At 47.4% G+C, this 24,982-nt stretch overlaps 1 protein-coding gene across 1 annotated transcript in view; it reads left to right on the forward strand.

The window, feature by feature from the left end:
• The first annotated feature begins 311 nt into the window (after window positions 1–311).
• Window positions 312–24,982, forward strand: part of lrp6 (low density lipoprotein receptor-related protein 6) — a 34,045-nt gene continuing 9,374 nt past the window's right edge. The window contains exons 1-14 of the mRNA XM_047389812.1: window positions 312–637; window positions 2,899–3,295; window positions 7,290–7,487; window positions 7,566–7,762; window positions 14,744–14,878; window positions 16,168–16,564; window positions 16,641–16,812; window positions 20,437–20,653; window positions 21,062–21,351; window positions 21,426–21,652; window positions 21,722–21,906; window positions 23,091–23,414; window positions 23,504–23,706; window positions 24,981–24,982. The exon at window positions 24,981–24,982 is cut by the window's right edge and continues 210 nt beyond it. Of these exons, the coding sequence (XP_047245768.1) occupies window positions 583–637; window positions 2,899–3,295; window positions 7,290–7,487; window positions 7,566–7,762; window positions 14,744–14,878; window positions 16,168–16,564; window positions 16,641–16,812; window positions 20,437–20,653; window positions 21,062–21,351; window positions 21,426–21,652; window positions 21,722–21,906; window positions 23,091–23,414; window positions 23,504–23,706; window positions 24,981–24,982 (2,999 nt within the window). The 5' untranslated portion in view covers window positions 312–582. The remainder of the gene's footprint in view (window positions 638–2,898; window positions 3,296–7,289; window positions 7,488–7,565; window positions 7,763–14,743; window positions 14,879–16,167; window positions 16,565–16,640; window positions 16,813–20,436; window positions 20,654–21,061; window positions 21,352–21,425; window positions 21,653–21,721; window positions 21,907–23,090; window positions 23,415–23,503; window positions 23,707–24,980) is intronic.

The raw sequence follows: 24,982 nt of genomic DNA on the forward strand, positions 1-24,982 counted from the left end.
TAGGTCTGTATGATAGATAGATAGATAGATAGATAGATAGATAGATAGATAGATAGATAGATAGATAGATAGATAGATAGATAGATAGATAGATAGATAGATAGATAGATAGATAGATAGATAGATAGATAGATAGATAGATAGATAGATAGATAGATGTGTTTTTGGCCCCTGTGTTTCCAGAGCCTGTTGAAGAGATAAAATAGTCCCTCCTGCATGTTCCACCCGGATGCTCTGGGTTGTTTGCGGTGTTTCTGCTTGCGGCAGTGCGCAGACAGTGTGCGGCAGAACAATAGAAAGCGGAGCTGAGGAGGAGGAGGAGCTCTAGTACCACCAGCAGCACCAGTACAGCACCAGATTCTGCCAGCGGAAGGATACCGAGGATTCTGCGGGACGGTATGAGACGGTGGATCGGACTCAGAAGCGAACAGAACTCCTTGATGGAAGCTGGGACGATCCGAGCTTGATCGGAACCGAACCTGAGCGTGTTTTTGTTGAGAGGAATCGGCCGCAGCCATAATGGGAATGCTGGGAATCCTGCGCTGAGGATCCGTGGCGGCTGGGCCCAGGATCGGGAGAAAGATGGGAATTTGTTTTCGGATCCTGCTGTTGTTTGGTTCCTGCTGGATCATCTCAGGTGAGGTTCTGGTTTTTGGTGTTCTTGGTGTTCTTTGGTGTTTGGAGCAGGATGGTTCCATCTGGATTCGGGTTTTATGTTTGGAGTTTCAGGCCGTGCTAACGTTAGCTTCCAGCTAACAGTCTGTTTGTTCTGGAAGAGACTTTTCCTGGGAATTCTGCTTATAAATCCAGCTTCAAGTCCCGGTTCTAGGCTGGATGTTGGGTCTGGCACAGTTTCTGGTTGATTTTGGATGTTTGGGTTGATTATCTGGAGCTGAGAGGGAATCTGGGAAACAACAACAGGAGCTATGGAAGCTAGTTAGCAGCCGAGCTAACAGGTTGGAGCTGCTAACTAACAAACTAACTAGCTGGCTGATCCTGATCCAAACAGGACATCACATTTTTCCTGGTTAAAATCAGTTTTCCAGGTTATTCCCAGTGGAGTCAGAGCCACTATAATACTTCTTTCAAATTCCTCCGGTAACAGACAGACTTCATGCTTCCATGGAAAACACGGAGCTGAAGTCTCCCTCCATCTCCTGGTGGTTTCCATCCCGTTAGGGATATTTATCATTAATATGGAGAAATCATAAAGGAAATGCAGGAAAAACCAGAGCTGGAAGAAGGGAATTTCAGGAGGCTTTTCATGTACAGCTGATTTATGGAATAAGTTCCTAAAATAACCTTAAGGATTTCCAGTGGGAGAAAATCACTGGTCTTCCATTGAAAACTACAGAAACAGGAATGTTTGAGTCTGGATTTTAAGGAGCAGACAGTTTTCAGGTAGTTTGTTCCAGGGATGAGAAATTCTGGTTCTATAGGAAAACAGAGGAAACAGGTCTCAGGTGACCTTAAGGGTCAACATGGTTCATCCCTGATAGGAACACTTAGATGGGATCCTCTGGCCTTAACCTCCCTGTTGGTTCTGTAGTTTTCAGGAACGGTTCTCCTGGCCTCTAGAAAGGCCTCTAAGAGTTTTCTGTCAGGATCATCTCCTGATCCGGGTTCTCAAGGAAGTTTTAATTTTCCTTGTTTCTTATTAATTGTTCAGGATCGGTTGCACTGCAGCCTCAAACCATGATGAGACCTCCACCGTGTTTTAGAGATAGATAGAGGAAAACCTGCTGCTTGAGATTTTGAACTCCTGTTTCTATGTCATGTAGGGAGATTTGGGCTGTTTTCCATGTTTCCCTTCATTTAAAACAGCTTCTTTGCTTTTCCACTTGAACAGAAACCAGTTCCCATCAGGTCCTGGAAGCTGCAGGAAACTTACTTTCCTTTGTCCTCTACTTGTGAGCTCAGACTCTTGACAACATGGTGCTGAAATATTCCAGGTTTTCATTTTATGGAATCACTTTATTAGTGCAGTAATCTTATGCTCCTGGTACCAAATATCCAGTTAAAAAAACCATTCCTCTGAAGAGGATCACATGCTGGTATAAAAGAGTGGATTAAAGCAGATAAAAGTCCAAAGAAAAATTCAGAAAAGGTTCAGAAAGCCTGGAGAACTGGATCAGGAGTTTAATCCAAAAATTCAGTTTTTTCTTCTAACAGATCAAATGATCAAAAACCCTGTCAGCCTGATGGTTCTGTTTAAAACAGGTCCAGCTGTCTTAGTGGAGATGCTGTTTCAGAACCTCGGGTAAAATGGGCTAAATGTTCTAACCTGCGCCACATTCAGGCTGTTGGAACAGCTACCAGGAGCTTGGCTGTGCAGTGTAGAAAGTGACACCCACCCTGCTTTGGAGGGATACTGGAGTCTTCAGGTCTCAGTGATGGGTTTTGATGTTTGAGAAGAAGGTCATGGATGGAGGTCCTTCATGGACACAACCCATTCATCTTACGGCAGGAGTTCTTTTTCCAGCCCAAAAGCCAGGGACAGCTGGGTTTCCCTGCAGTCAAAATGGACGTGGTGGTCACCTGGTTTTAGGACATGGTGAGAAGGTCCAGCTGGAGTAGTTAGAACCTTGGTCCAAAGCTGTCTTAAAACTATGTAAGTTGCTTCTAGTGCGTTCCAGGTCTGGATAAGTTGGAGCTTAGACAGTTCTAGGTCTAACGGACCTAAATAATTCCAGCTCCGATGGTCGATGGAGTTTCTCCTCAGTCTGGAAATGATTGGAATTTGATCATTTTTAAGTTAGACTAAGTTTGGGGAAAAGTTGAGTCTGGAAAATGTTTGAGCTTTCAGACTTTATTCTTTATGCTGTAAAGTTTCTTTAATAAAGCTGCTGTACTTCCTGTTTCCTTTCTAACACTTCCTGTCTCTGCTGGTTCCACCAGGCGAGCCTCTGCTCCTGTACGCCAACCGCCGGGACCTTCGGATCGTGGACTTGGCGCACGAGAAAGCCAACGCCACAGTGGTGGTGGGAGGCCTGGAGGACGCCGCCGCCGTGGACTACGTGTACTCCCTGGGCCTCATCTTCTGGAGCGACGTGAGCGAGGAGGCCATCAAACGGACCTTTTTCAACCAGTCCGGCACCAGCATGGCCCAGACCGTGGTGCCAGGCCTGGTCGCCCCGGACGGACTCGCGTGTGACTGGTTAGGGAAGAAACTGTACTGGACGGACTCGGATTCCAATCGGATCGAGGTGGCCGAGCTGGACGGGTCTTTGAGGAAGGTTGTGTTCTGGGAGGAGTTGGACCAGCCTAGAGCAATTGCCTTGGATCCAGAACGAGGGTGAGTCCAGAAAGTTCCACTGGTTTACTACTCGTTTAGGTTCAGGTTATTAAATAAATGGGTACCATCTGAGTCCAAACTGTCGTGTTCAATGTTGGACCTCAGCTAATCAGCCGCAGCAGAACCGAGACGTTCTGAGACAATGCAGGAGGAAAGCGAGGTATAGGAGAGAAGCCGTGTAGAACCCAGTAAACCAGTCTTCCCAGTAGGTTTCTGCTGACTGGTTGTATTTAGCAGCACAGTGAGCTGCAGACATCGTTTGGTTCTGCAGTAAAGTTCTGTCCTGCTCGGTGGGGGCAGCAGCCTGAGGCTCCTACAGGAGCTTCCACAGTGTCATGTCTCTAAACTGGTCCAGTCCAGGGTTCTGTAGGTAATTCCTGACTGCTGAGCAGTGATACCAGCATCTGTTTGTGGTACTGGTTTAACTGGACCTTCCCTGTTATCCAGTTCATGCTTCTGGATTCTGAATGCCACCATAGCTCAGGAAGTCAGCTATGGTCAGTCCAGGAAGTTCTGGAGGCCATCATTTCTGTTCTTGGTGCTGTCTTCCACCCAGCTGGTCAGGGATCCGATTGACCTTCCATGTCATCCCTGAATCCTCTCCCTGCAGCCCAGAACATCGGACCTTCAGGTCCAACGGGCTACATCTCATTAAATTATATAATTTAAAGTCAGTTGTTTAAATAATTCATATATTTGATGTGTTTCAATCATTTATTTCTTTTAATTTGATGCATCAGGCTCTGAGTGAACGGAAATCTAAAACGTTTCTTCGAAAGTTAGAATATGAAATCCGAGCAAAAAAGATTATTTAATACAGAAATGTTCTGTTAGGGTCCAAACGTGGAGAAAGCTGCTGGGTTAGTTATCCAGCAGAGAGACACCAACCTCTTGAAAGGAGGCCAGTCCACATCGCTAAAGAAGCTCACACTGTGCTGTGTCCAAGTACAGTAATGGAAAGTTGAGTGGAAGAAAAAACTGGTAGAAAAATGTGCATCTGTCTTTTCTACTTTCCTACAGAAACACCAGAACAGCCTGGGCTAAGACTGGACTGTTGCTACACGGTCCAAAGTCCTCTTGAAAGTGGAGAGGAACAGAATCCACATTGCTTGAAGTCCATGTGAAGCTTCCAGAGTCAGTGATGAGCAGGCCATAACAGAACGTTACATCAGAGCAATGAAAAATGATTTTAATACTGAAATGTTCCAACTGGGTTTTCATTAGCTGTGAGTCTGATAGGTAAAAACGAGCAGATGAAATAATTCACTGTGGTTAATGAGTTTCCCGTTTCCAGTTGAGTTGCTGAAAGAAATAAACGTTTTAAGATTTGAAAACCAGGATCTGACCTCAGTCTAGCTGCTAAAGGCTGGGTGATCTTAGGGCAGCCAGATCATGGCTGTAAATCCATGTTATGTTTTTATAAAAATCAACCTCAGTGCTAATGAATGATGAAAAGGTAAAGGATCTAAGAAGGAACCTTGGGGAACACCGGACGGGACGGGAGCAGTGAGAGAGTTCCTCTAACTGGATTAAGAAGCTCTGAGCATTTAGGTAGACCTAAACCATAATGGAGATGTTTCAGGATCCTCTGGTCCACCGTGTGAGAGACACTGGTCATGTTTAGGAGGACCAGAGTCGCCTGTAAGCAGAGGTTCTGTTTCTTCTGTGGTGGGACGTCTTCTAGATCTCATGTGGGCGACAATGCAACTGATGAAATCCTTTCAACCTGAGGAACAATCAGGAGAACCTGCCACTGTTTCCATTCTGAGCATGGCTAGATAACCATGAGGTCACACATCTGCTGCACTGATTCTGGTTCTGGTTAAGGTCCAGAGAACAGTTGGCAATGAGAGCAGGACTAGGTTTGGCCTGCTGCTGATAGCCTCAAGCATCATGTTCCTCCTGTGTCCAGGACCAAGGCTATTTATGAACCAGCTGCAACCTTTTGGTTCTGGTCCGTCCTCTGTCTCCTGTGTGTGGCAGGAGTTCTGAAGGCTTCAGATTTGGCCCATCTACTCTCACAGCTCAGCTGAACTGTGAAGGACCCAGGTCCGGTTCCTCAGAGGTTTCTGTGTAAAAACCATCCGAGGGCTCGGTTAGGAAACTCATGTCTGAGATCAGCAGAACCAAAACTTTCACTTCCTGTTTTTCCGATTTACACAAGAGGACATTATTCCCCACCGATCCGAATCTGATTCGGCAGGAGAGGCGTGTTCTCCTCAACGATCCGATTTGATCAAGTTAAACTTACTCAGGAACCCGGCGAGCTGAACCTGACTTGGGGGTCTCACACGGCAACCGGACCGCTCCTCGGGTTTGGGTTTTAAGTGATGATGATGTGAGGTTAGGAGGTATTTTCTCCATAAACATCTCTTTAGGACCCGGTCACTAGGATCTGTATCAGGTTAGGACCTAAGGGACCGAGAAAGTCCATCTGGACCGTACCACCCGTGCATCCAAGCGGCACACATTGATCCTGAGCTGTTCTGCGACTCCTGAACTGTTCAATTTGGACCATGTTCCACCTGCTGATCCTCATCTGCATCCTCCCCCCAGTGCTCTGTCCTGGGAACTGGTGGATTAGATGGAAACCCATTTGGACCGGGACCCCTACTTGCTATTCATGGAGACTCTTCCTGCTGATCGTTTGATCTGCCACAGACGAAAGTCTGCTCCGAAACTAGCTGAGGAACCAGAACCGGCTTCAGTCTCCAGCAGCTGATCAGTAACTTCACTTCATAATCAATTAATCGGTTCTGATTCTTTCATATGTTCAAATAATTTTAATGTTTTATTTCTTCTGGTTCTGATCATTAAAGCCCTTTACATAAGTTTCCCAAACTAATTTGGGTTTGGATCCAGAACCAACAGCAGTAAATGTCTGGTTCTGGTAGCTGGTTCTGGAAGTTAACCCTGTAAGTTTTCTTTCTGTGGTAATGACTCTAAATATTCCCCAAACCAAGTTCCAGTTTTCTGGATCTCACACTGAGGCTCCTAGATGGGTTCTCCAGGACCGGCAGTGAGGTTTGGACCTGCTGTCTGAGATTCTGATGGCTGATCCGAGCTGATTCTGGTGTTTGTGTCCTGTTTGGACCTTTTTGTTGTGGATCTGTGCAGCTGTTTGGTTAATTAGACCCATAAAGGTTCCATAGCCGTTTCAAGCCATGTTGGTTCTGCCAGTGGTCCGCTGATCAGAATGAGTCATTGGTTCGAACCCAGGCTGATCGGAGCGCCAGATCCCTGCCGCTTACTGTGGAAAACTGGAATTCTGAGTTTCTGCTTCATATTAAAGGAGGTCATGCTGCGAAAAGGGAACAGAAACCTTCCTAAATGTTACCGGGCCTTCCTTGAAAAGAACAAGAACTTGGAACTCTCCCTGGAGTGGAACATTTCCTCATCCCTTCATAAATAATAAGAGGGGGAAACTGGTATCGCTGGAGATCAGGAAGCTGGAGCTGTATCCCTGAGAATTCCCCTGTGAACTGATTCCATGTCTTATAGTTTGTTCTGTCGGACTTTATGGGGGAAAAGCTGGTTCTGCGAATCCATGGAGGAGCGCAGAGCTGGACCCGGTTCAGCTGGAATGATTAATGCTTCAGGTACCAAACACAATGCAGCTCTTGTGTGCAGCGCAGTCGGTTGCCAGGCTGAGGCCGCATTGTTTCCACAGCTGGGAAATCAGCTCATCTGTTTGGTCTCCACCTGCCGCTGCTTCGGGCTGAACTGAACCGTACCATGTACACAACACGTGGAGCAGAACCGGTTTTTCAAATCTCTGGAGGTATTTCCTGTGTCGTCCAGAATAAGGAACACTGATTACCTCCGAGGGAAAGCTCTGAGATGTTCCTGTAGGAACTGATGAAGAAGTGGAGTTTGGATTGGCACAGCGGTCCTGCTAACTATATCTAAATGGACCCGACTTTCAGCATTCCTACTTAACTGGTCCCAGTGGTTTTCATTGTCCCTGTTTACTCAGCTCTGTCTCTGTCCTCAGGTTCATGTACTGGACAGACTGGGGCGAGATCCCAAAGATCGAGCGGGCCGGGATGGACGGGACCAACCGCTCAATGATCATCAACGAGGACATCCATTGGCCCAACGGGCTGACTGTGGACTACGACGAGCAGAAGCTTTACTGGGCCGACGCCAAGCACAACTTCATCCACCGCTCCAACCTGAACGGCTCCTCCAGGTACGTGCTCCTTCAGGATCTGAGGATTGGTTCTGCTGGGTTTGGATTCAGTCTAATGTGTGTGTGGTGTATCTTCAGAGAGGTGGTGGTTAAAGGGGAGCTACCTCACCCCTTCGCCCTCACCCTGTACGAGGAGATGCTGTACTGGACCGACTGGAACACCCACTGCATCCACTCGTGTAGGAAGCAGACGGGTGAAGAGCAACGGATCGTCCACTCCCACATCTTCTCCCCCATGGACCTCCACGTGTTCAGCCCTAAGAGACAACCTGTCTGTGAGTCTCAAACACACAATAACCCCTAACCCTAACCTGGCTTCATACTGGTCTAAACCTGCCTGTATACTGGTCTAAACCTGCCTTTATACTGGTCTAAACCTGCCTTTATACTGGTCTAAACCTGCCTTTATACTGGTCTAATCCTGCCTGTATACTGGTCTAAACCTGCCTTTATACTGGTCTAAACCTGCCTGTATACTGGTCTAAACCTGCCTGTATACTGGTCTAAACCTGCCTGTATACTGGTCTAAACCTGCCTTTATACTGGTCTAAACCTGCCTGTATACTGGTCTAAACCTGCCTTTATACTGGTCTAAACCTGCCTGTATACTGGTCTAATCCTGCCTGTATACTGGTCTAACCCTGCCTGTATACTGGTCTAAACCTGCCTTTATACTGGTCTAAAGCTGCCTTTATACTGGTCTAAAGCTGCCTTTATACTGGTCTAAACCTGCCTTTATACTGGTCTAAAGCTGCCTGTATACTGGTCTAATCCTGCCTTTATACTGGTCTAAACCTGCCTGTATACTGGTCTAAACCTGCCTTTATACTGGTCTAAACCTGCCTTTATACTGGTCTAAAGCTGCCTTTATACTGGTCTAAACCTGCCTTTATACTGGTCTAAAGCTGCCTGTATACTGGTCTAACCCTGCCTTTATACTGGTCTAAACCTGCCTGTATACTGGTCTAAACCTGCCTGTATACTGGTCTAAACCTGCCTTTATACTGGTCTAAACCTGCCTGTATACTGGTCTAATCCTGCCTTTATACTGGTCTAAACCTGCCTTCATACTGGTCTAAACCTGCCTTTATACTGGTCTAAACCTGCCTGTATACTGGTCTAAACCTGCCTTTATACTGGTCTAAACCTGCCTTTATACTGGTCTAAACCTGCCTTTATACTGGTCTAAAGCTGCCTTTATACTGGTCTAAACCTGCCTTTATACTGGTCTAAAGCTGCCTGTATACTGGTCTAAACCTGCCTTTATACTGGTCTAAACCTGCCTTTATACTGGTCTAAAGCTGCCTTTATACTGGTCTAAACCTGCCTTTATACTGGTCTAAACCTGCCTTTATACTGGTCTAAAGCTGCCTGTATACTGGTCTAAACCTGCCTTTATACTGGTCTAAACCTGCCTGTATACTGGTCTAAACCTGCCTTTATACTGGTCTAAACCTGCCTGTATACTGGTCTAATCCTGCCTTTATACTGGTCTAAACCTGCCTTCATACTGGTCTAAACCTGCCTTTATACTGGTCTAAACCTGCCTGTATACTGGTCTAAACCTGCCTTTATACTGGTCTAAACCTGCCTTTATACTGGTCTAAACCTGCCTTTATACTGGTCTAAAGCTGCCTTTATACTGGTCTAAACCTGCCTTTATACTGGTCTAAAGCTGCCTGTATACTGGTCTAAACCTGCCTTTATACTGGTCTAAACCTGCCTTTATACTGGTCTAAAGCTGCCTTTATACTGGTCTAAACCTGCCTTTATACTGGTCTAAACCTGCCTTTATACTGGTCTAAAGCTGCCTGTATACTGGTCTAAACCTGCCTTTATACTGGTCTAAACCTGCCTTTATACTGGTCTAAAGCTGCCTGTATACTGGTCTAAAGCTGCCTGTATACTGGTCTAAACCTGCCTTTATACTGGTCTAAACCTGCCTTTATACTGGTCTAAACCTGCCTTTATACTGGTCTAAAGCTGCCTGTATACTGGTCTAACCCTGCCTTTATACTGGTCTAAACCTGCCTGTATACTGGTCTAAACCTGCCTGTATACTGGTCTAAACCTGCCTTTATACTGGTCTAAACCTGCCTGTATACTGGTCTAATCCTGCCTTTATACTGGTCTAAACCTGCCTTCATACTGGTCTAATCCTGCCTGTATGCTGGTCTAACCCTGCCTGTATACTGGTCTAAACCTGCCTTTATACTGGTCTAAACCTGCCTGTATACTGGTCTAAACCTGCCTTTATACTGGTCTAAACCTGCCTTTATACTGGTCTAAACCTGCCTTTATACTGGTCTAACCCTGCCTGTATACTGGTCTAAACCTGCCTGTATACTGGTCTAAACCTGCCTTCATACTGGTCTAACCCTGCCTGTATACTGGTCTAATCCTGCCTTTATACTGGTCTAAACCTGCCTTCATACTGGTCTAAACCTGCCTTTATACTGGTCTAACCCTGCCTGTATACTGGTCTAACCCTGCCTTCATACTGGTCTAACCCTGCCTGTATGCTGGTCTAACCCTGCCTGTATACTGGTCTAACCCTGCCTTCATACTGGTCTAAACCTGCCTTTATACTGGTCTAACCCTGCCTTCATACTGGTCTAATCCTGCCTGTATACTGGTCTAAACCTGCCTTTATACTGGTCTAACCCTGCCTTCATACTGGTCTAATCCTGCCTGTATACTGGTCTAAACCTGCCTTTATACTGGTCTAAACCTGCCTTTATACTGGTCTAAACCTGCCTTTATACTGGTCTAACCCTGCCTTTATACTGGTCTAATCCTGCCTGTATACTGGTCTAAACCTGCCTTCATACTGGTCTAACCCTGCCTGTATACTGGTCTAATCCTGCCTTTATACTGGTCTAAACCTGCCTTTATACTGGTCTAATCCTGCCTGTATACTGGTCTAAACCTGCCTTCATACTGGTCTAACCCTGCCTGTATACTGGTCTAATCCTGCCTGTATACTGGTCTAAACCTGCCTGTATTCTGGTCTAACCCTGCCTTTATACTGGTCTCAACCTGCCTTTATACTGGTCTAAACCTGCCTTTATACTGGTCTAACCCTGCCTGTATACTGGTCTAAACCTGCCTGTATACTGGTCTAACCCTGCCTTTATACTGGTCTCAACCTGCCTTTATACTGGTCTAAACCTGCCTTTATACTGGTCTAACCCTGCCTGTATACTGGTCTAAACCTGCCTGTATACTGGTCTAAACCTGCCTTTATACTGGTCTCAACCTGCCTTTATACTGGTCTAAACCTGCCTTTATACTGGTCTAAACCTGCCTTTATACTGGTCTAACCCTGCCTGTATACTGGTCTAAACCTGCCTTCATACTGGTCTAACCCTGCCTGTATGCTGGTCTAACCCTGCCTGTATACTGGTCTAAACCTGCCTGTATACTGGTCTAAACCTGCCTTTATACTGGTCTAACCCTGCCTGTATACTGGTCTCAACCTGCCTTTATACTGGTCTAACCCTGCCTGTATACTGGTCTCAACCTGCCTTTATACTGGTCTAATCTTGCCTGTATACTGGTCTCAACCTGCCTGTATACTGGTCTCAACCTGCCTTTATACTGGTCTAACCCTGCCTGTATACTGGTCTCAACCTGCCTTTATACTGGTCTAATCCTGCCTGTATACTGGTCTAACCCCGCCTGTATACTGGTCTCTACCTGCCTGTATACTGGTCTAAACCTGCCTTTATACTGGTCTAATCCTGCCTGTATACTGGTCTAACCTCGCCTGTATACTGGTCTCTACCTGCCTGTATACTGGTCTAAACCTGCCTTTATACTGGTCTAATCCTGCCTGTATACTGGTCTAAACCTGCCTGTATACTGGTCTCTACCTGCCTGTATACTGGTCTCAACCTGCCTTTATACTGGTCTAATCCTGCCTGTATACTGGTCTAACCCTGCCTGTATACTGGTCTCAACCTGCCTGTATACTGGTCTAACCCTGCCTTTATACTGGTCTCTACCTGCCTGTATACTGGTCTAAACCTGCCTTTATACTGGTCTAATCCTGCCTGTATACTGGTCTAATCCTGCCTGTATACTGGTCTCAACCTGCCTGTATACTGGTCTAACCCTGCCTGTATACTGGTCTCAACCTGCCTGTATACTGGTCTAACCCTGCCTGTATACTGGTCTAACCCTGCCTGTATACTGGTCTAACCCCGCCTGTATACTGGTCTAACCCTGCCTGTATACTGGTCTCAACCTGCCTGTATACTGGTCTAACCCTGCCTGTATACTGGTCTAACCATGCCTGTATACTGGTCTAACCCTGCCTGTATACTGGTCTAACCCTGCCTGTATACTGGTCTAACCCTGCCTGTATACTGGTCTAACCCTGCCTGTATACTGGTCTAACCCTGCCTGTATACTGGTCTAACCCTGCCTGTATACTGGTCTCAACCTGCCTGTATACTGGTCTAAACCTGCCTTTATACTGGTCTAAACCTGCCTGTATACTGGTCTAACCCTGCCTGTATACTGGTCTAACCCTGCCTGTATACTGGTCTAACCCTGCCTGTATACTGGTCTAACCCTGCCTGTATACTGGTCTAAACCTGCCTTTATACTGGTCTAAACCTGCCTGTATACTGGTCTAAACCTGCCTGTATACTGGTCTAACCCTGCCTGTATACTGGTCTCAACCTGCCTGTATACTGGTCTAACCCTGCCTATATACTGGTCTAACCCTGCCTGTATACTGGTCTAACCCTGCCTGTATACTGGTCTCAACCTGCCTGTATACTGGTCTAAACCTGCCTGTATACTGGTCTAACCCTGCCTGTATACTGGTCTAACCCTGCCTGTATACTGGTCTCAACCTGCCTGTATACTGGTCTAACCCTGCCTGTATACTGGTCTAACCCTGCCTGTATACTGGTCTAACCCTGCCTGTATACTGGTCTAACCCTGCCTGTATACTGGTCTAACCCTGCCTGTATACTGGTCTAACCCTGCCTGTATACTGGTCTAACCATGCCTGTATACTGGTCTAACCCTGCCTGTATACTGGTCTAACCCTGCCTGTATACTGGTCTCAACCTGCCTGTATACTGGTCTAAACCTGCCTTTATACTGGTCTAAACCTGCCTGTATACTGGTCTAACCCTGCCTGTATACTGGTCTAACCCTGCCTGTATACTGGTCTAACCCTGCCTGTATACTGGTCTAACCCTGCCTGTATACTGGTCTAAACCTGCCTTTATACTGGTCTAAACCTGCCTGTATACTGGTCTAAACCTGCCTGTATACTGGTCTAACCCTGCCTGTATACTGGTCTCAACCTGCCTGTATACTGGTCTAACCCTGCCTATATACTGGTCTAACCCTGCCTGTATACTGGTCTAACCCTGCCTGTATACTGGTCTCAACCTGCCTGTATACTGGTCTAAACCTGCCTGTATACTGGTCTAACCCTGCCTGTATACTGGTCTAACCCTGCCTGTATACTGGTCTCAACCTGCCTGTATACTGGTCTAACCCTGCCTGTATACTGGTCTAACCCTGCCTGTATACTGGTCTAACCCTGCCTGTATACTGGTCTAACCCTGCCTGTATACTGGTCTAACCCTGCCTGTATACTGGTCTAACCCTGCCTGTATACTGGTCTAACCATGCCTGTATACTGGTCTAACCCTGCCTGTATACTGGTCTAACCCTGCCTGTATACTGGTCTAACCCTGCCTGTATACTGGTCTAACCCTGCCTGTATACTGGTCTAACCCTGCCTGTATACTGGTCTAACCCTGCCTGTATACTGGTCTCAACCTGCCTGTATACTGGTCTAAACCTGCCTTTATACTGGTCTAAACCTGCCTGTATACTGGTCTAATCCTGCCTGTATACTGGTCTAACCCTGCCTGTATACTGGTCTAACCCTGCCTGTATACTGGTCTAACCCTGCCTGTATACTGGTCTAACCCTGCCTATATACTGGTCTAACCCTGCCTGTATACTGGTCTAACCCTGCCTGTATACTGGTCTAACCCTGCCTGTATACTGGTCTAACCCTGCCTGTATACTGGTCTCAACCTGCCTGTATACTGGTCTAACCCTGCCTGTATACTGGTCTAACCCTGCCTGTATACTGGTCTAACCCTGCCTGTATACTGGTCTAACCCTGCCTGTATACTGGTCTAACCCTGCCTGTATACTGGTCTAACCCTGCCTGTATACTGGTCTAACCATGCCTGTATACTGGTCTAACCCTGCCTGTATACTGGTCTAACCCTGCCTGTATACTGGTCTAACCCTGCCTGTATACTGGTCTAACCCTGCCTGTATACTGGTCTAACCCTGCCTGTATACTGGTCTAACCCTGCCTGTATACTGGTCTCAACCTGCCTGTATACTGGTCTAAACCTGCCTTTATACTGGTCTAAACCTGCCTGTATACTGGTCTAATCCTGCCTGTATACTGGTCTAACCCTGCCTGTATACTGGTCTAACCCTGCCTGTATACTGGTCTAACCCTGCCTGTATACTGGTCTAAACCTGCCTTTATACTGGTCTAAACCTGCCTGTATACTGGTCTAAACCTGCCTGTATACTGGTCTAACCCTGCCTGTATACTGGTCTCAACCTGCCTGTATACTGGTCTAACCCTGCCTATATACTGGTCTAACCCTGCCTGTATACTGGTCTAACCCTGCCTGTATACTGGTCTAACCCTGCCTGTATACTGGTCTAACCCTGCCTGTATACTGGTCTAACCCTGCCTTTATACTGGTCTAACCCTGCCTGTATACTGGTCTAACCCTGCCTGTATACTGGTCTAACCCTGCCTGTATACTGGTCTAACCCTGCCTGTATACTGGTCTAACCCTGCCTTTATACTGGTCTAACCCTGCCTGTATACTGGTCTAACCCTGCCTGTATACTGGTCTAAACCTGCCTGTATACTGGTCTAACCCTGCCTGTATACTGGTCTCAACCTGCCTGTATACTGGTCTAACCCTGCCTATATACTGGTCTAACCCTGCCTGTATACTGGTCTAACCCTGCCTGTATACTGGTCTAACCCTGCCTGTATACTGGTCTAACCCTGCCTGTATACTGGTCTAACCCTGCCTTTATACTGGTCTAACCCTGCCTGTATACTGGTCTAACCCTGCCTGTATACTGGTCTAACCCTGCCTGTATACTGGTCTAACCCTGCCTGTATACTAGGTGTAAAACATGTAAAAGAGTCTAAACAGTTGTGTTTTTGACAGCGAGGAGCAGCCCCTGCTCCCAGAACAACGGAGGATGCTCCGACCTCTGCCTGCTGTCCCCCACCTGGCCGTTCTATCGGTGCGCCTGTCCCACTGGAGTTCAGATGCTGGAGGACAAAAAGACCTGCAGAAACGGTGAGGACACTCGGGATCATGATCTTAGTTTAGCCAGTTTTAGATCTCTTTCTCATTATAATTGTGTTTCTCAGCTTATCATCAGGAGGGAACAGTTTAATTCAACAGGTTTCATTCCCAGCAGTCCAACATTTGTCTCCAGTCTGTTCTGTCCCTTTACTGGGAATGAAAAGGCCTGAAAAATGGCTGGGAAATCTTGAGTTAGAACCCTATGATTTCTGATTTAAACCTTCATTTTTGTGGTTTCACGTTTGAACCTGAAGCTGCTGTGGATTTGTCCAGAGAGGCTTCCTGTCTTATGTCCTGGTTGTTTTTCAGTCTTGGGAACATTATCTGGAAAACGGCCTGAGTTTAACGGTGCTTGGCTGGAGGAGACTCAGGTGTATTTCTTACTTTAGGAAATGTTCATTTCAGGGAAAATGATTGGAAACTCAGCAGAGGACAGTTTGTTTGGCCTCATCCCATCTGAAAAGTTTAATCATTGGAAGCGGAATAAAGCAGCGTTCCGGATAAAGCGCTTGCAGGAATTTATCCCAAACATGCAGATTGAATCGATTAGCCTGGGAGTTGGGAACCAGACTTCCTTTTTCCTCTCGTTTAGAAACTCTGTTTCTCCAAGCAGCTCATCCAACGTTGGGCTGACTGGATGTTGCTGTGGCAACCCTCCCCTCCTTCATCCATCAGCGGGGCCCGTCTCTTTTGAAGTGTGGCCCCTCCCTCTGGCTCCTTTATTTACATTTTTTGGTTGGGTAAGCCTTGCCTGCAGAGCGGCTGCAGAGGTTTGAAGGCGGGGAGGCTTTTGTAAGAGACGGGATCACATGCTCCCCCCGCAGACAATGCCCCCTTTCACTGCCGGCCTCTAACATCTACAGCGGCCTCAGGCTGAGATGAAGGCTGTTGTTCAGCCGCCGTTATGGAAACCTGCTCTCTGTGTGGCTCAGGAGGAGAAGGTCCTCACAGCTTTCCTGAAGGAGGAATTCTCAGAAAATGTCAGATGAGCAGATATGCTTCAGTAGACGTCTACGAAGTATTCTAGTTAATTTAGTTTCTTTCTGACCCAGTAAATTAAATGTTTGATCAGTTTGTACCAAATAATAAAGGAAGAAATGACTAACAGAAACCATCCTTATTTATTGATAAATGTTTTTATTTTATCTTCTTTTCCTTGTTTAATTTTGATTATTTTGTTTTCATTTGTATTTTTGTTTATATTTAATATTTTATAATTTTTTTCTTTAATGAATAAAGATTGAACTGATCTTCAAATTTGCCTCCTCTTCCTCCTACAGGTGCAACTCAGATGCTGCTGCTGGCCCGACGGACCGACCTGCGGCACATCTCTCTGGACACACCCGACTATACTGGCCTTATCCTGCAGGTGGACGACATCCGGCACGCCATTGCCATCGACTACGACCCAGTGGAGGGATACGTGTACTGGACGGACGACGACGTTAAGGCCATTCGCCGCTCGCTGCTGGACGGCAGCAATGCCCAGTTTGTCGTCACCTCTCAGGTGAACCATCCCGACGGCATTGCTGTCGACTGGATCGCCAGGAACCTCTACTGGACCGACACGGGAACGGACCGCATCGAGGTGACCCGACTCAACGGCACCATGAGGAAGATCCTGATTTCTGAGGACCTGGATGAGCCCAGAGCAATTGTTGTGGACCCTGTAGCCGGGTAAGTCTGACTCATGGAAAACAGAGTGGGTCTCGGTGAGGAAACAGTTACATGACGTTTCTGTTTTGGCCTACAGGTACATGTACTGGACAGACTGGGGCGAGGTGCCGAAGATCGAGCGGGCTGACCTGGATGGGATGAAGCGGGTGGTGATGGTGAACACTTCTCTGGGCTGGCCCAATGGCCTGACGCTGGACTATGATGAGCGCAAAATCTACTGGGGAGACGCTAAGACAGATAAGATTGAGGTCAGTCTGAGGTTCTGGACGGGTCTGCTGCTGCTGGGTGACATTTCTGATCCAATAGCACTCACAGGGTTTCATCCTGGAAGTTCCTCTCTACAGAAAGCAGATGGCTCAGAACCAGAAAACCATTCCTGCTTCCAGGCTCGTCTGGTGGTTAAAAGCCACCAGAACAGCTTGTTCTTGTCCTGTCGGAGCTTCTGTCCATCCCAGGGAACACCTCCTGTCATGTTTTCCTGCTCCAAAGTTCCTCCTCGTGTTGGGGCCTCCCTCCTCCTTCAGGCTCCTCACAGGACCCAGAGTCCACATCTGGTTCCGATTGTGGCCTGCACTCCGGCTGTGGTCAGCTCCGTTTAGAATAGACCCAGAATCTAAAACCGTCACCGTGCTGCGGTCAAACTCCCTCACCAGCGGAGACCTTCTGGCTGAGGCCGTCGCTCCAAGGATGGAAACTGCTTGTTATTTATACTTGGCGTTCCAGTGGGTCTGGGTGTGGAGGATGTTGGAGGGATGGCGGCGGGGCCGTCCCGGCATCAGCGAATCACAACGCTCCACGCAGCGCTGATTACAGTCCTCACCAGCTCTGTGTTTCTGCAGATTCCTCAAATTTTTTCTTTGCTGAGTCTTGGCTCTTCCAGGAACCTTATCAGAAGAAACCAGGATCAGATTCCTTTGGGATCAGATGATGTTTTATGATGAAAGCAGGTTTCATCTTCCTGTCCGTCGTTTCTCCTCAGATCCAAACAGTTGGACCAGCACGAGGACTTTACCTCACAGACAGCTGATCCAGAATCTGCTGAGGGGTTCTGACAGTATTCCAGATTATTCCTGGGAGACAGAATTCCTTTCATTCTTGAGATGATGACTTCATGAGGAATTTAACTCATTGAAGAACGTGTGGTCCTCCATCTGGATCAGATCAGAGGTTTCCAGATCATCTCCAGAAATGTTCGGTGTTTTCCCTCCGTTTCCAGGTGGAATGATGATCCGCAAGCCGAGTTTATTTTATCTGAGCCACACAAGGTCCAGATATATACATACACCCCACTGATGATAATTCAGATGTCTCCTGGCAGCTCCACTGCGATCACACCCTCTTCCATTAACCAGCTTCTGGCATGTTTCAGCACTCCTCTCGTTACAATTAGTAGAGTTCGTTTATTTATTATACTTGTCCAGAACCAGTTGGGTTGTGTATGTGAGCTCATTGTTCTGTTGGAACAACTGGGTCATAGTTTCAACCATCTGGCTGTTGGTTTGAGATGAAGTTGAAGAATTTGTCCACCCACTTGTCCACCAGTATCACTGGCAGTGAAACAGCCCACAGCATGATGCTGCCACCACCATGCCTGGCAGCTGATGCAGATCTGAAAGCCTGATGTTGAATCCCTGATCTTTGTCTCATCCGACACTTTTCCCCAGAAGACATTTGACTTGTCTCAGGGTGCTGCTGCAGATCTCAGTACAACTGAAAGGGGTCCGCTTGAGAGCTTCTTTCTTGGTCAGAACCCTTCTGGTTCTTACTAATATTAAACTGGAATCTGCAGCTTTTTTAGAAACTGATCCAAAGACTTCCCAACTTTAAATCTCCAGTCCTCAGTCTGGTTAGGTTAACAATTAAACATATTAAGAGTTCATTTCCACTCTGAGTGGATCTGAGGATTCCGGTTTTTAAAAATCCTTCCAGTTGTAACTTTTAATGGTTTATTTGAAGATAAATCATTAAAAGACCTAAATTACTGACCTTCATGCAACATGAGTGGGTTCAGACAGAAGGTCAACATTTATAAAACATTATCCACCTGGAACTGATTTAACTGAATGTGAAGCTTGAGATGTTTACCTGTCTGCGTGGTTCTAAACAGGTTTCAGAAAGATCTGGATGTTTGCATGCCAGCCTCTGCTCCAACATCTGTGGACCACCTAAAAACAGATCAGGTGTGAAGCTGCTGGTTTTATGTTCAGCTCACTGACTTTGTCTCATGTGGTTTTAGGTGGTTTAACCAGAGAAGATGATCTTTATCTGCAGGGAAGGTCAGCTTTAACAGATCCTGATGGGTCCGAGTGGAATTTAAACCCACTAAGGGTCCTGTTTCCTCAGTAGATGATGGGTTTCAGTGTCACAGATGCAGCATGGATCTGCACGGATCATGCTGCTGCTGTTGTTTTCTTTAGCTGTTGCTTCTAATTAGCAGCGCTGTGAGGCAATGCCAGGTCTGAGCGCGCTCAGTAGGAACACACTGCTTGCTGGGAATGGACGTTTCATGCTAATTCTGCTGTGGATCAGATGGCACGCAACCTTTCTGCTCCTGGTTCTGATCTCACAAGGTTCTGCTGCTCTGCTTTGCCCTGCAGGTCAAAGTGTTTCACATTTTCACTAGTTTCACACCCAGGGAGGTTCAGTCTGGAAATCATTCAGATCCTCACAATAAAACCAATTTTGTCTTTATTTATTTAACCTTCCAGTTGCACCTAAAAGGTCATCTATAGATTCACATCATATATATCAATATCCCACAGTTTTAGATAAAACTAAAACATAATTATGGTTGTCCATACGAGGTTTAGGTGTCTGTGCTCCTCAGGTCCAGTAAACAGATAAGCAGCATAGTTTGAGTGCCGTAAAGGACCGAGTACACAGCCCTGTGGATCGCCGCTGCTGAGTTTCATAGTGGTAGACCAGCAGTTTCCTGAAAGCCCAGCACCCAGTTCTACATGCAGGCGCTGAGTGCCAGGAGTTTCTGAGATATTTTCATCATGGACGTCTTCTTCCGCCTCTCTGCGTCCAGTTTACTAAACCAGGAACAGAAGGACGCTGAAGTGTTTGTTTGGTTCCGTTTTTCTCTAACAAAGTTCTGGCCATGATCCTGACCAGCCTGAAATATTTGCATCAGAGATCGTGTCTTCATACTGTGGCCTCCAGTTTATTGCCTTGAACTTTTTCCACATCTTGTTCTATTCCAACCCAAAACTTTCATGCGACCAACTAGCATACAGTAAATTAAATAAATGGTTTCAAAAACTAACCTAATCAGTATCCAGAGTCCAAGACATGGACGTCCACCTAAACCAAACTGACAGGGTGGGCAAAGAGAGCATTAATCAGAGAACTAGCCAAGAGGCCCAAACTAACACTTTATATCACCTTGAACTGACCGTCCCCATGGTGAAACATGGTGGTGGCAGCATCATGGTCTGGGGATGCTCTTCTTCAGCAGGGACAGGGAACCTGGTCAGGACGATCCTGGAATATAACCTGTTAGAGGCTGCAGAAGACCTGAGACTGGGGTGGAGGTTCACCTTCCAGCAGGAGAACCACCCTGAACATTCGGTCTGAGATGCAATGGACGGTTTAGATCAAAGCAGGTGTTAGAATGGCCTAGTCAAAGTCCAGACCTGAATCTGGGGCAAAACCTGATATTCAGCGATGTTCTCCATCCGATCTGACTGAGATTGAGCTGTTTTACAAAGAAGAACGAGCAAATCTGGTGGAGACGAGGTGGATAAATAAACAACACTCCCCCAGTTACTAACCCCCTAACAGTAACCAGGTGTAAACAACAGCAGCACCAGCTGGTCTCCATCAGTGACAATAAAGATTGTTCTCACCTGTCCTCGGTGTGTCTGCAGGTCTTGAACATGAACGGGACGGGCCGACGGGTGCTGGTGGAGGACAAACTTCCCCATATTTTCGGCTTCAGTCTGCTGGGAGACTACATCTACTGGACCGACTGGCAGCGCCGCAGCATCGAGCGCGTCCACAAACGCACCGCTGAAAGGGAGTTCATCATCGACCAGCTGCCCGACCTCATGGGCCTCAAGGCCACGCAGGTTAACGAGGCCTTTGGTGAGTCCAGGACGACAGGTGTGGGTGATGTCATCAGGAGGGAGGGGCCTAATGAGAGGACATTTAACTGTTCTTCCATCTGGAGGCAGGTTATAGGACTATTTATTGGGAATGTGGTGCTTTCCTACAGATTTCTCCCTAAGAGAACTGAAGCTACCAGAACCGCTTCTGTTTTCAGGTTAAAGACATTAAACCCATTAAATGTTTGAATTCTAGAGACAGATGGGTTTCTTTGAGCTGCAGGTATGGACCGGATCTTATAAAACCATGGTTCTCTTGCTCTCTCTGGAGTTGTTCCTCCTGGCAGCTTTAGGTGCTTTATGATTCCCTGAGTTTTAAAGCAGCTCCAAGGTGGTTCTGTTCTGGTGTGAGTACGGAACGTGACAGAGGGTTCTTCCTTATGTTCAGGGACCAACCAGTGTGCGGAGAACAATGGCGGCTGCAGCCACCTGTGTCTGCACACACCTCAGGGTGTTCACTGCGGATGTCCCAACGGCCTGGAGCTCATCTCCGACCTGCAGACCTGCATCGTTCCCGAGGCATTCCTGCTCTTCTCTCGCCACACCGACATCCGCCGCATCTCCCTGGAGACCAACAACAACAACGTGGCCATCCCGCTCACCGGCGTCAAGGAGGCCTCGGCGCTCGACTTTGACGTCACCGACAACCGGATCTACTGGACCGACATCACTCTGAAGGTGGGTTTCTGAGCACAGCGCGTTCAGGTCTCTGGCTTCAGAACCACAACTCTCATGTTACCTTGATTCTGCAGACCATCAGCCGGGCCTTCATGAACGGCAGTGCTCTGGAGCACGTGGTCCAGTTTGGCTTGGACTATCCTGAGGGGATGGCAGTGGACTGGCTAGGGAAGAACTTGTATTGGGCCGACACCGGTACCAACCGCATTGAAGTGGCCAAGCTAGATGGACAGCACCGGCAGGTCCTGGTCTGGAAGGATCTGGACAGTCCACGAGCCCTGGCTCTGGATCCAGCTGAGGGGTATGGATTAGTGTCCTTTGGCCCAGTTTCTCTCTCCGGTTCTGTTTTAACCTGTTCTGATCTCTGCAGATACATGTACTGGACCGAGTGGGGTGGGAAGCCCAAGATTGACCGGGCAGCGATGGACGGAACGAACCGTACCACGCTGGTGTCAGACGTGGGCCGGGCCAACGGACTCACCATTGACTACGCAGAGCGCCGGCTCTACTGGGCTGACCTGGACACCACGCTGATCGAATCGTCCAACATGCTCGGTAAGAACTTCAGTTGGACCCAGACCAGAATCCATCCAACAACTCCTGTTGGGTGGGATTGAATAATCCCACAGCAGAACCGGTCCAGGTCTCTGCAGCACACAGTCAATTCAATTTCAAAAATACTTTATTAATCTCAAAGGGAACTAACCCTAAATGTTGTTGTAGCTCATATTATGAAGGTTTCCTCAAAGAGTCGTTGTAGATGCTGATGGCTGTGGGCAGGAAGGATCTCCTGTAGCGCTCCGTCTTACAGCAGATCTGAAGAAGCCTCTGACTGAAGACACTCTGTTGTTGTAGGACAGTCTGATGAAGAGGATGATCAGGGTTCTCCATAATGTTCTTCATTTTATGAAGAATCCATCTTTCCACAATGTTCTCCAGAGGTTCCAGAGGAGTCCCCAGAACAGAACCAGCCTTCTTTATCAGCTTGTTGAGCTTTTTTAAGTCCCTGGTTCTGATGCTGCTTCCCCAGCAGATGATGGCAGAAGAGATCACACTCCAGTTATTGTCCAGTTACTGACAGAGACAACCCAGGACCAGAAAGTTCAAAACCAGCAGATGCTTCATTTTCTGTTCTGTAACCAGATTCTGGTTCTGTGTGCTCTGCTCCTCCAGTCAGAACCAAGTTCAACTCATCAATGAGTATGATTACGGTTCTGGTGAGGTCCATACATCTGATCAGTGTGCTTCCCCTTGTCCACCTGAGTCACGTGGTTGTCTGCCAGGACCGTGGTGGTTCTGGTTCTAATAGAAACAAAAGGAACATAAAATGTTAACATCAAGGTTCGTCTCGGGTGTTCAGAGAATTTAATCAGGTTCTGCAGCTGCAGTCGGGTTTTTGGGACGTTAGTATTTCTACATGGGTAATTCAAATGGACCAGAAAGGTTCTGGTCCAGCTTACTTAGGACCAGTTATTAGTCTTGGCTTTAGACGAACTTTAGATTTGGACTTGTTTTAGGTTTGGTTTTGGACTGGTTTCTGAACTTGTTCTGGACCAGTTTGAGTCTTGGCTATGGACCATTTTATTGACCCGACTCATTTTGGTCTTTGTGAAAATGAACTGAACCAATCTGAACAGAACTGAACTGAAGTGAAGTAAACCGAACTGACCCGACCCAAACCCATTATGGTTCTGGTGTTGTCGTCTCCTTCCTGATATTTCAGTTTTCTTGTCTTCCAGGTCAGGAACGGGAGGTGATAGCCGATGACCTCCCTCACCCGTTCGGGCTCACCCAGTACCAGGACTACATCTACTGGACGGACTGGAGCCATCGCAGCATCGAGCGGGCCAACAAGACGAGCGGTCAGAACCGGACCTTGATCCAGGGCCAGCTGGACTATGTGATGGACATCCTGGTGTTCCACTCTTCCAGACAGGCCGGCTGGAACGCCTGCGCCTCCACCAACGGACACTGCTCCCACCTGTGCCTCGCCGTGCCCAGCAGCTTCGTCTGCGGATGCCCCGCCCACTTCTCCCTGAACTACGACAACAAGACGTGCAGTGGTGAGGCGCTCAGAACCGGGTGAATTCAGGGTTCTGGGAGGAAATGATTCGATCAACCTCTCAGACCCGTCTCTCTGTTTTTCCCACAGCTCCCATATCATTCCTGCTCTTCAGCCAGAAGGCGGCCATCAATCGGATGGTGATCGATGAGCAGCAGAGCCCAGACATCGTCCTGCCCATCCACAACCTGAAGAACGTCCGGGCCATCGACTACGACCCGCTGGACAAGCAGCTGTACTGGATCGACTCTAAGCAGAATGTCATCCGGAGGTCTCAGGAGGACGGGAACCAGGTACCACCTTTGATCCAATTCTTCCAGTTTCTGGTGCTTTCCTTTAACACTGGGAAACCTGGGATGTGGAGGGAAGGTCAGGGAGACTGGTGACCTAACAGCTGAGGGACAAAGATTTTATTACATGTTCAGGAATCTTGTTGGTTCTGATGGACTTCCTGAAGATTCCCATCTGTTCAGTTTTAAGAGGTTTCACAGCAGAGCTAAAGGCCAACCAATCAGGAAGAAAGCAACACATTCCCTTAAGAAGCTGATTCCAGATCAGTCAGACAGAAACCCAGATCCGGATCTTTACACTGTGCAGGTCCGGGTCGTGTAGACGGTGCGGGTCTGGATCGGTGTTCTGTAGACCTAAATAAAGCAGGTTTTCCATGAAGCTTTCCCAGTGGCTGTTGGAGCCTGTCTTTAAATAGACCCGGAAAGCAGAACCCGAATACCTGCGACACTGCAGAGCGGAGGGCTGGTTCTGATCATCTTCGTTCTTCATCATCGGGGGTCAGATGTTACGCCTCACTGCTGGCAGCTGTAGAATCCCGTTTCAGAACTGCTCAGAACTCTGACACAGTCCATTTCACAATCGGATAAAAAACAGAACAAGGTCCCAGCCCTCCAAACAGATAATGGTTCTGGTCTGGTTTAAGACTTTGTTTCAGACCGGTTTTAGTCCTGGGCTTTAAATTTGGTTCTGAACTGATGAGTTCTGCACTTTGGACTAGTTCACACTACATCTTTTGATAGTGGTAGGCCTGGTTCTGGACTGGTTTTTACAGTCGGTACTGGACTGGTTTTAGATGTGACTGGACCAGTTTTCCAGTTGGTTCTGGACTGGTTTTCCTGGAAAAAAGACTGGAAATGTTCCTGGAGCTTAACCTGCTCAAGACCATGAAAATGGTGGTGGACTTCTGGAGAACACCTGAACACTGTGTCTGCTGTGGACCACTTCTGGTTCCTAGGAACCACCGTTTCTCAGAACCTGAGATGGTCTTCACACATAGACAATGTTCAGAAGAAGGTCCAGCAGAGACTGTCCTTCCTGCTACAACTCAGGAAGTCCTGCTGGTCATCTTCTCCACTGCCATCATCCAGTCTGTCCTGTCTTCATCCATCTCAGTGAGGACTTATTGAGGTCAAGGGTCAGGAAAAGGGCAGCTGACCTTCAGGTGGCGCTACAGAGTCATTTTCTCCACCCAGGCGGTCTCACTGAACACTGAACAGTCAGAACCCAGATCCATACCAGGAATATCTGCACTAATTCATCCTTGTCTTTCTGTCAGAG

This window comes from Girardinichthys multiradiatus, chromosome 17 (assembly GCF_021462225.1).
Source record: "Girardinichthys multiradiatus isolate DD_20200921_A chromosome 17, DD_fGirMul_XY1, whole genome shotgun sequence".
In the NCBI taxonomy this organism is placed as follows: Eukaryota; Metazoa; Chordata; class Actinopteri; order Cyprinodontiformes; family Goodeidae; genus Girardinichthys; species Girardinichthys multiradiatus.